This window comes from Sciurus carolinensis, chromosome 4 (assembly GCF_902686445.1).
Source record: "Sciurus carolinensis chromosome 4, mSciCar1.2, whole genome shotgun sequence".
Classification (NCBI taxonomy): domain Eukaryota; kingdom Metazoa; phylum Chordata; class Mammalia; order Rodentia; family Sciuridae; genus Sciurus; species Sciurus carolinensis.
Genome location: NC_062216.1, coordinates 237,716 through 251,320, shown reverse-complemented (window position 1 = coordinate 251,320; position 13,605 = coordinate 237,716). Strand labels below are relative to the sequence as shown.

The following is a 13,605-nucleotide window of genomic DNA, read 5'->3' as shown; positions in this document are numbered from 1 at the left end:
GTACATGGAGTAGAGGCATACCATTTGTGTGATCATACATGTACATAGGGTAATGTTGTTTGATTCATTGTTATTTTTTTCCCTTCCTCCCCACCCCTCCCACCCCTCTTTTCCCTCTATACAGTCCTTCCTTCCTCCATTCTTGCCCCCCTCTCTAACCCTTACCCTAAACCTAACCCTAACCCTAACACTAACCCTTCCAACCCCCCATTATGTGTTATCATCCGCTTATCAGCAAGATCATTCATCCTTTAGTTTTTTGAGATTGGCTTATCTCACTTAGCATGATATTCTCCAATTTCATCCATTTGCCTGCAAATGTCATAATTTTATCATTCTTTATGGCGGAGTAATATTCCATTGTATATATATACCACAATTTCTTTATCCATTCGTCAGTTAAAGGACATCTAGGTTGGTTCCACAATCTGGCTATGGTGAATTGAGCAGCAATGAACATTGATGTGGCTGTATCTCTGGAGTATGCTGATTTTAAGTCCTTTTAGGCCAAGGAGTGGGATAGCTGGGTCAAATGGTGGTTCCATTCCAAGCTTTCTGAGGAATCTCCATACTGCTTTCCAGAGTGGCTGCACTAATTTGCAACCCCACCAGCAATGTATGAGTGTACCTATTTCCCCACATCCTTGCCAACACCTATTGTTGCTTGTGTTCTTGATAATCGCCATTCTAATTGGCGTGAGATGGAATCTTAGGGTAGTTTTGATTTGCATTTCTCTTATTACTAGAGATGTTGAACATTTTTCATATATCTGTTGATTGCTTGTACATCTTCTTCTGTGAAGCGTCTGTTCATATCCTTAGCCCATTTGTGTTGATTGGGTTATTTGTATTCTTGGTGTAGAGTTTTTTGAGTTCTTTATAGATTCTGGAAATTAGCGCTTTATCTGAAGTATGAGTGGCAAAGATATTCTCCCACTCTGTAGGCTCTCTCTTCACATTGCTGATAGTTTCCTTTGCTGAGAGAAAGCTTTTTAGTTTGAATCTATCCCAGTTATTGATTCTTGCTTTTATTTCTTGTGCTATGGGAATCCTGTTAAGGAAGTCTGATCCTAAGCCGACATGTTGAAAAAAATATGGAACGCTTCACGAATTTGCATGTCATCCTTGCGTAGGGGCCATGCTAATCTTCTCTGTATCATTCCAATTTTAGTATATGTGCTGCCGAAGCGAGCACTCCATTTATCTTTTGATGGACACTTAGGTTGTCTCCTCCTTTAGCCTATTATGAAAAATGCTGCTAAGGACATTCATATACAAGATTCTATATGAACATTTGTTTTCATTTTTTTTTAATTCATTTTTATTGTAAACAAATGGGATACATGTTGTTTCTGTTTGTACATGGAGTGACAGCATACCATTTGCGTAATCATGCATTTACATAGGGTAATGATGTTTGATTCATTCTGTTATTTTTTCCTTCCCCCCACCCCTCTTTTCCCTCTATACAGTCCCTCCTTCCTCCATTCTTAGCCCTCTCCCACTCCCCATTATGTGTCATCATCCACTTATCAGTGAGATCATTTGTCTTTTGGATTTTTGAGATTGGCTTATCTCGCTATTTTCATGCTTTTGGGAGTAAAATTGTGGATCAGATGGTAACTCTGTTTTTAATGTTTTGAGGAATTGCCGGACTTTTTCACATCAAGTGCACCATTTTACATTCCTGCGGCAGTGTAAAAGGGGGTCAAGTTCTCCACGTGCTGCCCAACACTGGTAATTTTTCAGTTTCTTGATAATCACCATCCTAATGAATGTGAAGTAATATCTCATGGTGGTTTTGATTTTCATGACCCTAATGACTAAGGATGTTGAACGTCTTTTCCTGTGCCATTGGCCATCTGTATATCTTCTTTGGAGAAACGTCTGTTCAAGCCATTGTACATTTGTAATTTGGGTTGTTTGGCCTCTGCTGTTGCATTATAGGAGTTCTTTATATATTCTGGATAGTAATCTTTTATCAGATGTATATTTTGGAAATATTTTCTTCTGTTTCTATAGCTTACTTTTTCACTGTCTTGGTATTATCCTTTGATGTACTAAAGTTTTTAATTTCCATGAAATCCAACTTAACTATTCTCCTTTTTGCCTATGATTCTGGTGTCATATCTAAGAAATCACAGCTAAACTCAGTGTCATAAAGATTTTATGTTTTTTTTTAAAGTTTTATAATTTTAATTCTTATGTGTAGCTCTTTGATCCATTTTGTTAATTTTTGTATATAGACAGTAAGGATCCAACTTCATTCTTGCATGTGGACTTCCAGCTTCCCATTGTTGAAGAGACTATCCCCCGGTGAATGCTGTCAGCACTCTTGTAAAAATCAACTGATGATATTTGTGGGGGTTTATTTCTGGGCTCTTTGCTCATCCCATTGGTCTATATGTCTGTTTTTGTGCCAATATAATACTGTCTTTTTAAAAATATTTTTATTAGTTTTTGATGGATCTTTATTGTATTTACTTATTTATATGTGGTGTTGAGAATCAAACCAAGTGCCTCACGTGTGCTAGGCAAGTACTCTACCACTGAACCACAACCCCAGCCCACAATACCATCTTGATTACTGTATATGTCTAGTAAATTCTGAAATCATGAAGTTTAAATCCTCCAACTTATCTTTTTCAAGATTATTTTGCTCTTCAGGATTCCTTAAGATTCCATATAGATTTAGACTGGGTGTTTTTGGTTTCTGATGGAGACATCCATCTCCCCTCAAAAGTGAATCTAGGTTGATGTTCTCCACCTCTTCTCTGAGGGCATGGTATCTTCAGGCCATCTTTGTGATCTACTCTTTTCTAAAGAGTGGCCAGGACTCAGACCTGACCCATGATAAATTTTCCCTCTTCTGCTGGTGGTAATCTGTAGGTTGCATGTATCATGAAAAAAATAGCTTGAGGTCTGAGTACTGAGTAAATTCAAGGAGTAGCCATGGTTCATTAGTAGCTGCTGAATCCATCACCACCCAGGGGGCCAAACCTCAGAGCTGATATATGGACAGAGAAGAAAGGAAGCCTTGGGATCACCCTTCCTTCACCACCACCAGGGTCCCCAAAGAATGTCCCTTTTGGAAGCAGATGGAAATAGAGTATCTTTTCTGGTTCTGGAGATGGGTCACCTTGCAGCAAGTGGCCAACCTGCACCCCCAAAAGAACAGAAAACAAATAAATCTTGTCTCTAATATGTCAGTATAAACACAATAATCTGCTTATCCCACTGTGATCAAAATCAGATAGTAATTAGATCAATTTATCCTGTATAGTAGTGCAAAATATGCATGCAACCATGTAATTTGTTTTCTGTAAACTTTATCAGTTAAGACAAAGAAAAAGAAGATCTCAAGGAATGTGAGGAATTTTATTAGATTGCTAATAATAAATTATAACTGTGGCAAAAAGAAAAAACCTTCAGTATTTTCCAACCCTGTCAATGTTTGATTGAATCCTGTGATCTTATTGCTGTTTGTGCAACTTGATGTGGTGAGAGCAAGCACAAGTGTGTCCCTCACTGTCCCAGAGCAGGCCAGTGCTAAGCTTGTGTGCACCCAGCTTGGTCCACTTTGAGTTCAGTTCTGTCCACCTCTTACATGTAGCCAGACCATCTCTGGAGAGTGTCTTCTTGTTCCTAGCACTGCATTCTTTTGAGAACTTGATGAATGAATCTGACTCTTTCCAAAGTGAGAAATACACATATAACCACCCAAATGTCCTGTATGCTTTAAAGAGGTGATGCATTCCCCAAACAGATTCAGCAGTGTATTTTATGCTGCTGCTTAACAAATTACCAAAGCATAATGCTTAAGACAGTACCATTCACCACCTCAGAGTATCCTTGCTTCATAATCTAGGCATGGCTAGGTTGAGTGGTCTGCTGGGGATATTATGGGGCTGTTGGAAGATTCCACTCCAGCGATGGCAGGACTGAGTTCTGTTTCCTTTCTGGCTGTCAGCCAGAGACATTCTCAGCAATCCGAGGCCACCAAGTTCTAACCTCATGGACCCCACCTGTCTGGTAGCTGACCTTAAGGACAGCAGAGGAATACCTCTGTCTAAACCTCTATAAAGTACTCACCTGATGTGATGAGGGAGTAACTGTGAGACTGTGGTTCTGAGTAAGGTCCTTGAGCTCAGCCCAGCCCTACTGAACTCTGGAGGGTAACACCCAGAGTTCATCCCAGGCCATGTTGGCTGCCAGTGGCCACCCTGGGATGAAGGCTGTCAGGCCCTAAAGAGTTTGTACTTGATGTAGAATCACACAGGTCATGTAGTCTTATATGTACATAGGGTAATGATGCCTGATTCATTCTACTATCCTTTCCCCATGTTTCCTCCCCTCCCTTCAGTCCCCTCTACCTAATGTACAGCAACTCTGTTCTTCCCTAGCCATCCCCCTTATTGTGAATTAGCATTCACATATCAGAGAAAACACTTAGCCTTTGGTTTTTGGGGGGATTGACTTATTTCGCTTAGCATGATATTTTCCAGCTCCATCCATTTACCGGCAAATGCCATCATTTCATTCTTTAAGGCTGAGTAGGGGGACCAAGATGGCAGACTAGAGGGTGACTGTGACTTCTGTCGCTCCAGAACTCAAGATTCAGGAAGGGGAGGTATTGAGAGACTCTGACCAACTCTGAACCGCTGGGTGAGTCCCTCCCACTGGGTGAAGCTCGGCCCAGGCAGCAAGCCCGGACAGTGGGCAGCTTCTCGGACCAGGGCAGGGCAGCGAGAGACTTCCTCGAGCAGCCTGGCTCCCTCCGGCAGCAGGGCAGATCCACAGCCAGCTTCTCAGAGCAGGCCCGCCCAGTGAGAGGCTTTCCGCGCACAGCCAGCTCCCACCCCTGGGACCCAGCGGTGGGCCAGGGGCAGCTTTCTTCGGGAGCACTGCGTTATCAAGTTCCTCCAAGACTTCAGGCTATTGAAGGCTGGGAGGTGATATACTGGAAATCTACAGGGACACTATAAGCCAATAGAGGAAATCTGCAATATCTCAGAGTCCCACTGATTTCTGACCAATATGAGAAAACAAGGGAAGAAAATGTCCCAAACAAACCTAGATGCTATATCACTAAAACCCAATGACAGCATGGTAGAAGGCTGAGTAATATTTTGTTGTGTGTATATACCACATTTTCTTTATCCATTTATCTGCTGAAGGACAACTAGGTTGGTTCCATAGGGTAGCTATGTGTTGAACTGCTAAAAACATTGCTGTGGCTGCCTACTCTAGTATGCTGATTTTAAGTCCTTTGGGTATAAACTGAGGAGTGGGATAACTGGGTCAAATGGTGGTTCCATTCTGAGGAATCTCCATAATGGCTGCATCAATCTGCAGTCCCACCAGCAATGTATGAATGTACCTATTTCCCCACATCCTTGCCAACATTTATTGTTGCTTGTATTCTTGATAATTGCCATTCGGACAGGAGTGAGATGAAATCTTAGTTTTGATTTGCATTTCTCTAATTGCTAGAGATACTGAACATTTTTTCATATATTTGTTGATCAATTGTATATCTTCTTCTGTGAAGTGTCTGCTCAGTACCTTAGCCCGTTTATTGATTGCATTATTTGGGGGGTTTTGGGAGTTAAGTTTTTTGAGTTCTTTAGCTCTGTCTGAGGTGCATGTGGTAAAGGTTTTCTTCCATTTTGTAGGGTCTCTCTTCACATTATTGATTGTTTCCTTTGCTGAAAATAGCTTTTTAGTTTGAATCTGTTTGATTTATTGATTCTTGATTTTACTTCTTGTACTTTAGGAGTCTTGTTAAGAAAATCAGATCCTAGGCCGACATGGTGAAGATTTGGACCTACTTTTTCTTCTATTAGGCCCAGGGTCTCTGTTCTAGTGCCCAAGTCTTTGATCCACTTTGAATTGAGTTTCGTGCAGGGTGAGAGATAATGGTTAATTTCATTTTGTTACATGTGGACTTTCAGTTTTCCTCACACCATTTGTTGAATGAGCTATCTTTTCTCCAGTGAATGTTTTTGGTGCCTTTGTAAAATATCTGAGACTGGGAACTTTATGATGAATAGAAGTCTATTTATTTCCCAGTATTAAAGTCTAAAAATCCAGGATTGGACAACCCCATTGGTGCAGCCTGTTGTGAGACCCTCCTGGCTGCACCATCTCTTGGTGGATGGTAGTAGTTCTCATGGGTGGTGTGCCTTTGTACATTGGGGAGGCTGTTTGGGGGACCAACTGGCATTTAGAGGCAGGGGAAGGATGGTTCAACTTGGTAGCTGCCCTTGATACCATGGACTGTTTAGACAGAGCACCTGTTTGTGACGGGCTTGAGCGCAGCACCAGCTGGCGTACACAGAGACAGGCAGCTCCACAGTTGTTGTGGATGCTGGTGGTTCAGGGCAGTCTGCTGGGCATCACAGTGCTTCCTTCTGTATAGTACCCCAAATCTAGGAGAGCTACCCAAGACCCGTGGATTCCAAGGACAGTACTAAATCCTATGTAAGCTCTTTCATTCCTTCATGCCCTGCAACACTTCCACATAGTGCCAAGATTAATCTGTCCTCCCATGTTTCCTGCCATGGTGCTTCTCTTATATCCTCTACTTAGTGCCATTCTGAAGTAAAATGAGACTTATTTGAACACAAGCACCATGATACTGTGACTATTCTGTGGGTAGAGTATGCAGTTTGGATGTGATAGACAAAGGGATGATTCATGTTCCGGGAAGAATGGTGCTCTGTGAAGGGGCCATGGGGATCAGGGAACAAGGAGACCAGGAGCAGCTAAATAACTAGAAAGGATGAGTGGTCTCACAAAGAAGTGAGGTGCTGGGTTCCATGGCCTGCGCCATGGACCTGTGGCCCAAGGATTCATTCTTCTCAGCCCTGGAGGCACAGTCCAAAGTCAAGGTATGGGAGAGCCTGGTCTCTCTGAGGCCTCTCTCCTTGGCTTGTGGACAGTACCTTCTTCCCGGGTTCCCCATCATGCCCCTTCCTCCTGTAGGATGCCACTCAGATGGATTAGGGCTCTCCCTCTTGACCTGGTTGAATCATCATTATCTCCTGGAAAACCCAATCCAAATAGTCCCCTTGGGGCATGGGGGCGGTGGTCAGGGTGTCAATACATGGATCTGGGAAACACAATTCAGTCCAAAGCACTTGCAGAGAATAAAAAGGAAGAGACAAACATGAAAGAATGGGGCCTCAGAAGATGGAGAGAGTTCTGGGAAGAAAGGTCTGGTCAAGGAAAGAGGCTATGAAGAAGCCCCACACCAGGTCTGGACAATGGTGCCTCTTTCCACCCTGTGGGCTCACTGTACCTTTCTCAGGACACTCCACCAATAGCACAGCCAGTTACCTTCTCAGGGTCAGGTGGAGGCCAGGCACAGTCTGGCTGTGATGAGAGAGCCCTGTCCTATGAGCCCCAAGAACATAGCACCTGAGCAACCCTCCTTCCATCACTGACTTCCTGTCTCCCAGCCATGTGTGTCTGAAGATTCATCCATGGGAAATGGCAGCTCTTTGTGCATTACCAGCCTCGAGGTGGAAGAGTAGACATGGGCAAAGCACAGGTCACACTGTGGTGTCTTCATGAGGTCCACTCTCCATGGCTGGTCACGTCTGTACTCTGTGCAGTCGACAATGACAGTGCCTCTCATCTGTGTCTTGCTGCCTCCTACAGCTGTACCATGACTTAATGGGCTGCTCCCAGTTCAGTAACAGAGGGAACTCTGCCAGACGGTCTTTTTCTTTCCAAGGATTCCCTTGTCCTTTATTTGCGTTGAGTGTTTTGTTGTTGTTGTTGTTGTGTTTTGTTTTAAGATCTGTCAGCAGTTTTCTGTGGATTCCAGGGAGCATCGCATTGTGAACATGTGTTGGAATTGGGATGCCCCAGTTCTGTTCCCAGTGTCCATCCGACTGCTTTTCTCTTAAGCAATGACCCTCCCCTGTGTTCAAGGGGACTGTCTATGACCGAGACCTCCATGTGCTTCCCTGGCTATGTTGTCCGAAGACAATGACTGGACCCATCAGACCACGCATGGGAGGTCCAAGAAGGGCTTACACCCAGTCTCCATGAGGATCTGGGAGGTAGACTTCCTGGGCAACTGCTTCCTCATTGCCACCAGGCTCGGATGTTCTTCCTTGCAACTGCTGTGGCCCTTCTCAGGACCCGGGCTTTGTGTTCCCCTGGTACTGGCTGCTGTTACCAACAAGGTGGTAGGACCCAACTTGCCCCCACATCGCCCATCACCCCCACACACCCAGTCTCCCTTTAGTGTCCAGTGAAAGGCAGGCTGCGTTTATTAAGCTCTTGCTGCGTATTCAGCCCTTTGGCAACTAGGAGATGCTCAGGATGCCCAAGATTGTGGGTGATCCTGGACTTTGGATTCTTCATGAACTTTGCTTTCACATTCTACTTTCTTTAAGGATTGTTAGAAAAATATATCGAGTGCAGAAAAGCTTTCACTCTGATGTAAAGTGTTGATGTCTTTGTTTCTTTATGACCTTACTATCAATGAAAGGAGAAAACTGCCATGAAAGATAAACATTTGAGGTATAAAATAAACAAAATGTGTGACTTGACCAAAATATGTACCCCGAAGACCACACGTGTGTAGACACTTGCCTCTTGGACAGTGAGGATCCTGGACACAAAGGAGCCCCTTAGGCTTCTGCATTTCTTTCAGCTCCCTCACTTAGGCCCAGAAGCTCTGTAACTGCTCTCTCCTTTGGTTTTCTTGAGCACCGCTTCTGTTCTGTACACCCCTAGACCTGGCCTCAGCCGCAGTGCTGCTGTCCGTGCCCGGGCCTGCTCTCACTCCCAAGTCTTGCTCACTACCCAGGCTGCCCTCACTCTCCCAAGGTATTTTATCTGATGGCAGCAAAGCTTCCTCCTGAAACTTTTATCTTCTTTTGTTGCCAGCATGTACCCCTCCTCCTCATTTCTTTCCTTTCCCTTTTGCCTAGCCATTTCCCTCTCTTGGCTCTACTGGGTCATGTAGTCTGCCTTTCTCCATGGACTTCCCTCCCTAGTGCCTCCAGGGCTCAGGATCCCTTTCAACATCAGCTCAAGTTGGTGCTCTCGTCTCTGCCCTGCAGCCAGGTGAGGTCACCCGGCTGTTTTGCAACTAACCTTCCCAGTCTTCCACCCCCATGGCTCCTGCCTGAGTTCCTGGCCAAGGGTCCAAGGCTAGTGCAGCATTTTACCCCAGGTTCCCGCCCAGCATGTGGCAGTCACTTGATCATGTGTCCAGTCATAAACTCATAATATGCAACCTGAGTCGACAGGAAAGGCCTCCCAGCACCCAAGTCCACGTGCAAATACGACAGCTGGGAATTAGCACCTGTGTAGAAAGCGTGATCCACTGATTGCTAACAGTTGTCCAATAGCTAAGAGCGACTCCACTCGCTGTTTGTTACATCATAGAATTTTGGCTTTGCCTTTGCCTAACAAAAAGACCTCACTAAAATATTTCTTTGTCAAATAAAAGACTTTCTGCTCCCAAATGAGCCCTTCACTGTGCTTCCAGCCACCACTCCTGGGGCCAGACTCAATGAAGGTGCTCCCGAAACCTTGGTCCCTGTCCCTGCTGCCAATCCAATAACCACGACAAAGTTTTGAGAAAACGGAAAAAGAAGTTTTATTGCTTTACTAGCAAAGGAGAAACACAAGGGACTCCGGTCCCAGAGGCTGTGATTCTGCCCATCAAAGGGAACAGTACGTTTTTAAAGTCACCAGTCAAAGGCTACATTCCACATGTTCTGCAACTGGATTTGTAATTTACTTTTTAATTTAGCAGATGGTCATTACTGAGTCTTCAGTGCCATCCCCAAGCCTGAATTACTTGGCTCCTACGGTGGGTGTGTACTCAAGAACTCATAACTCCACCTAGGATGAGGTAGAGAGGTAATCCTGTTTCCCCAGGATTAGAGAGGAGGAGGGAGAGAGGAAGAGAAAGAAACATCCATTTTAAAAATAAGTCACAGTGGCAGAGCATCAAGGGCTGTCTGTATTCAAAGCATAAAGTGAACCACTGTTTACAGAGACCCAGGTGCACATGTCCAAGGACACTTGACTCCCTCACCCCATGCCCACCTCCTCCTACCAGCCCTCCTAAGTGCCCAGCCCAGAAAGATATCTTTCCACCTTATTCTTTTAGAAAGAAAACCATCATAATCGTCTTGTTGCTTTTCCGTCTCAGTTCTGTGGACGCTGTTCCCTCTGAAGGACACTCCTGTCTTGAAACACCAGCTCCATTATTGCTGAGAGTGATCAAGAGGAATGTCGAAGCACACCAGCACAGCCTCTGCTAGTGCCAGGAGGGGCCAACAGGAGTGTCAGGAATGAAGCATTCAATGCATTACGTGAGGACAGTGGACTGTCAGCTATCATTTCAGTTAGCTATATGTCTTGTGACCAATATACCTGACAAGAATAACTTACAGAAGGAAAAGTTTATCTTGGCTCATAATTTCAGAGGTTCACGTTATGGGGCACAACTTAAGAACAGACCCATCACCACTGAGAAGTCCAAATTTGAGAGTCTATTAAGACGGCCAGCTGACTGTCTCACACAATGCCCAAAAAAAATGGCTATTGGGAGAACAGCCCTGACCGTGGCTATTGGGAGAACAGCCCTGACCATAGGATTGTAGGGGTTCTTATACCAAAAATTACATTAATCATAAGTGTCTGTTGCTATGATTCAAAATTACACATTAACATCATGAGATCATCAGCAGAGGGGGAAGTGGGTCAAAATGACCCTTACCTAGGTACAAACTAAAGAATGGTTACTAACATCCACACAATCACTGTTCACATGGTACATTGTTTAGGAGCAATAGGAGTCAAAAGAGAGAAATTCTTTACTACATAGGAATTATCACTCTGTATTGTTAAACATGTCACACCAAGTAACTGATGATGGGGACAGAGGTGGGGTGTTCCCATGTGAGAAACTTATTTCCTACATAACATGGAGTCTCAGAGCAAAATGGAGTCTGCCCAGTCATTTTCCTTAGAGTCTGGCCTATAACGTTCTCATGGAGCCAGATCTGTCAGCCCATCACAGTTCAGTTCATGGTTAGCCAACTCCATAGCTCTGGGCCTGAGGTGTGGTAGGGGGGAAGGACATCGTGAGGAAGGGCATGGCAGAGGAAAACTGCTCAGACATGAGAATCAGGAAACAGAGAGTTCTGCTTACCAGGGACAAAGTATAAACCCCAAAGGCACGCCCCCAGGGACCCACCTTCTACAGACCTACCTGACTACTGTCACCACCCAGTTAATCCGTATCACTGGATTAATCCACTGATTATGTTAAGGCTCTCATAATCCAATCATTTCACCTCTAATCGCTCTTCCAATGCCCCACACATGAACTTTTGGGGGATACCTTATATCTAAATCATACCAACTACTTACCTTTTTTATATATCAAAACCCAGTGAGGAGATACTTTGACAGGCATAAGCCTATGGCTGATGACAATGAGGAAAATAGGAAACAAGAGCTCAGAGCTTGGAAGCTGTGGTACTGAGCAGACCTAAGAAGCAGACCAGACCAGCAGAGCCAAGAGCCCCATGATGACCTCAGAACAGTTTCTGCTGTGGACAGAATGTTTGTGCACCCTCACACCCAGATAATTCTAGGCGGACAGAAGCCCTTCCCCCAGTGAGATGGTATTAGAAGGTGGGGCTTAGGGTGCTGGTTAGGTATGGGCAGAGTGATGGACGTAGGACCGTGGGATTGGACATAAGAGACGAGACAGCTGTCTTCCCCTTACACCTGTGAATATATAGTAGGAACCTAGCAAGGCCCTCAACAGAAGCCAACTATGTTGACACCTGGTCTTGGGCTTCAGCCTTCAGACCTGTGAGAAATGAGTGAATGTCCAGTGTTTGAATGCCAGTCTAGGGCATTTGTTACTGCAGCTCTACAGGATTGAGACAACCAGAAGCTCAAACTTTGCAACACCATATTCTCTAGAAGAAAGATGAACAACAAGGCTAAATGACCATTGGAAGCATTCTGTTCCCTGGACCCTTCCCAAGCTCTGTGCAGCCCAGGACTTTGCCTTCTTTCCCAACAAAAGATGAAGCTTTGTTCTCTGCTGAAGACATAATAGAGGTTCCCTGGGAGGGCCCACTACTGACAGTGGGACTATCAGGTACACGCTCCCTCTTCCCTTGCCTGGCCAAGAGATTATCCCTGCCTGGGTTTCCCAGCCAGTTCCCCATCTCTGACAGCCTGGTCTCTTCAAGTTGCTGTCATTACAACCTCATGCTTTACTGCTTGACATTCACCTGTCAATCATACCATACCCCATGAAGTCAAGGAGTGTTCTGCCTGAAATTGTATCCTTTCTAGTCTTGGTACTATAGCCCAGCATTTGACACATAGTAGGACTTGGTAAATACTTGTTGAGTAAGTGAAGGCCTGGGCTTCAGCACAAGTCATGTGGAAGGTGGAAGGGCAAGGGGCTTACATGATATTGTAGACCAGAAATGAGATAAGACAATCCAGAGCCAAAGGTAGCAAACTAGGATGGGACTCAAAACAACTCCTTGGGGGGGCGGGGGGAGTCCAGGAAAGTTTAGGAAGATGTTGATAAGGATGTTGGTATGTACTCCTCTGAACAAAGGGCAGACAAATGAAGGCATCTGGAGAAGATTTGAGAACGATTATAGTCAACTTAAGTTTAGGTCTAGCCTGTGACTACAATTCCATTTTTAGGTACAAAGTCAGGGAAATTCTCATGCAGGTCCTTAAGTCTCTGAGTAGGGAGAAATTCGTTTTAGCATCTTTTGTGGTTGCCAGAAACAGATGCTACCTGGTGTCCCTCCCAGGGAAAGTGGGTGAGTCAGTGGTTTGGCATTGGGGACTGTGGGAAGCAGCACTTCAGACAGGCAAGTAGCACTGGGGAGGATTCCTAAAACAGCATGTTGGAGGAAAGCAAGAAGCATGTTAGGATGTATCACATAGAACATTTTCATGAATTAAAATTTTACACACAAAAAACAATAATAGAACTTTTACATGAACATATTTAAATAAAAAGATGCAGTTCACCATGCATGACTGTAGCAAAGGGGGAGAATGGGAGTAGGGAATGAATGAATGAAGATCATTACAGCAAGCAGAGCAAAGGCCATGCAGAGAACAAGGGTGATGATGAATGAGAACATAAGCTGCACAAGTAACTCATCAAGAGGATACCAGGCAATGAGGGAGAACGGCACCTACCTATCCAATCTCTAAGCCAGCCATACCCCTAGACATCCAGCCAGTATCTACCCACCCACCCAACCAACCATACATCTGTCCAGACATGCAGCCAGCTGCTCTGCTACTGCAATTTATGTTCTCTTTTTCTTCTTCTCTCCCTGCTCCTCCCTAATCTCTCCCCATCCCTAATCTCAGGGGAAGCAGGATTACCTTTCTTCCCCAACATAGGCAGTTACCTGTCCCTGAGCACGCACCCACCTTAGGAACCAAGTAATCCAGACTTCAGGCTTGGTACCGGAAGATCCCAGAAATGACTGTCTCCCAAATTAACAAGTGAATTACAACTCCAACAGAGAACACGTGGAATGTAGCCTTTGAATCACCTCTTTT

At 44.6% G+C, this 13,605-nt stretch overlaps 1 protein-coding gene and 1 non-coding gene across 3 annotated transcripts in view; one reads left to right on the top strand and one right to left on the bottom strand.

Moving 5' to 3' along the window:
- Erich1 (glutamate rich 1) overlaps positions 1-10,464 on the top strand; it is an 89,457-nt gene extending 78,993 nt beyond the window's left edge. The window contains exon 6 of one of the 2 annotated variants that reach the window (XM_047550175.1): positions 10,187-10,464. In XM_047550175.1, coding sequence (XP_047406131.1) covers positions 10,187-10,251 — 65 coding nt within the window. In that variant the 3' untranslated portion in view covers positions 10,252-10,464. The remainder of the gene's footprint in view (positions 1-10,186) is intronic. The other variant, XM_047550172.1, reaches the window with a different exon arrangement.
- Positions 1,089-1,195, bottom strand: LOC124984170 (U6 spliceosomal RNA). Its single transcript, XR_007108625.1, has one exon. It is a non-coding gene; the product is annotated as a U6 spliceosomal RNA (small nuclear RNA).
- Positions 10,465-13,605: the final 3,141 nt, after the last annotated feature.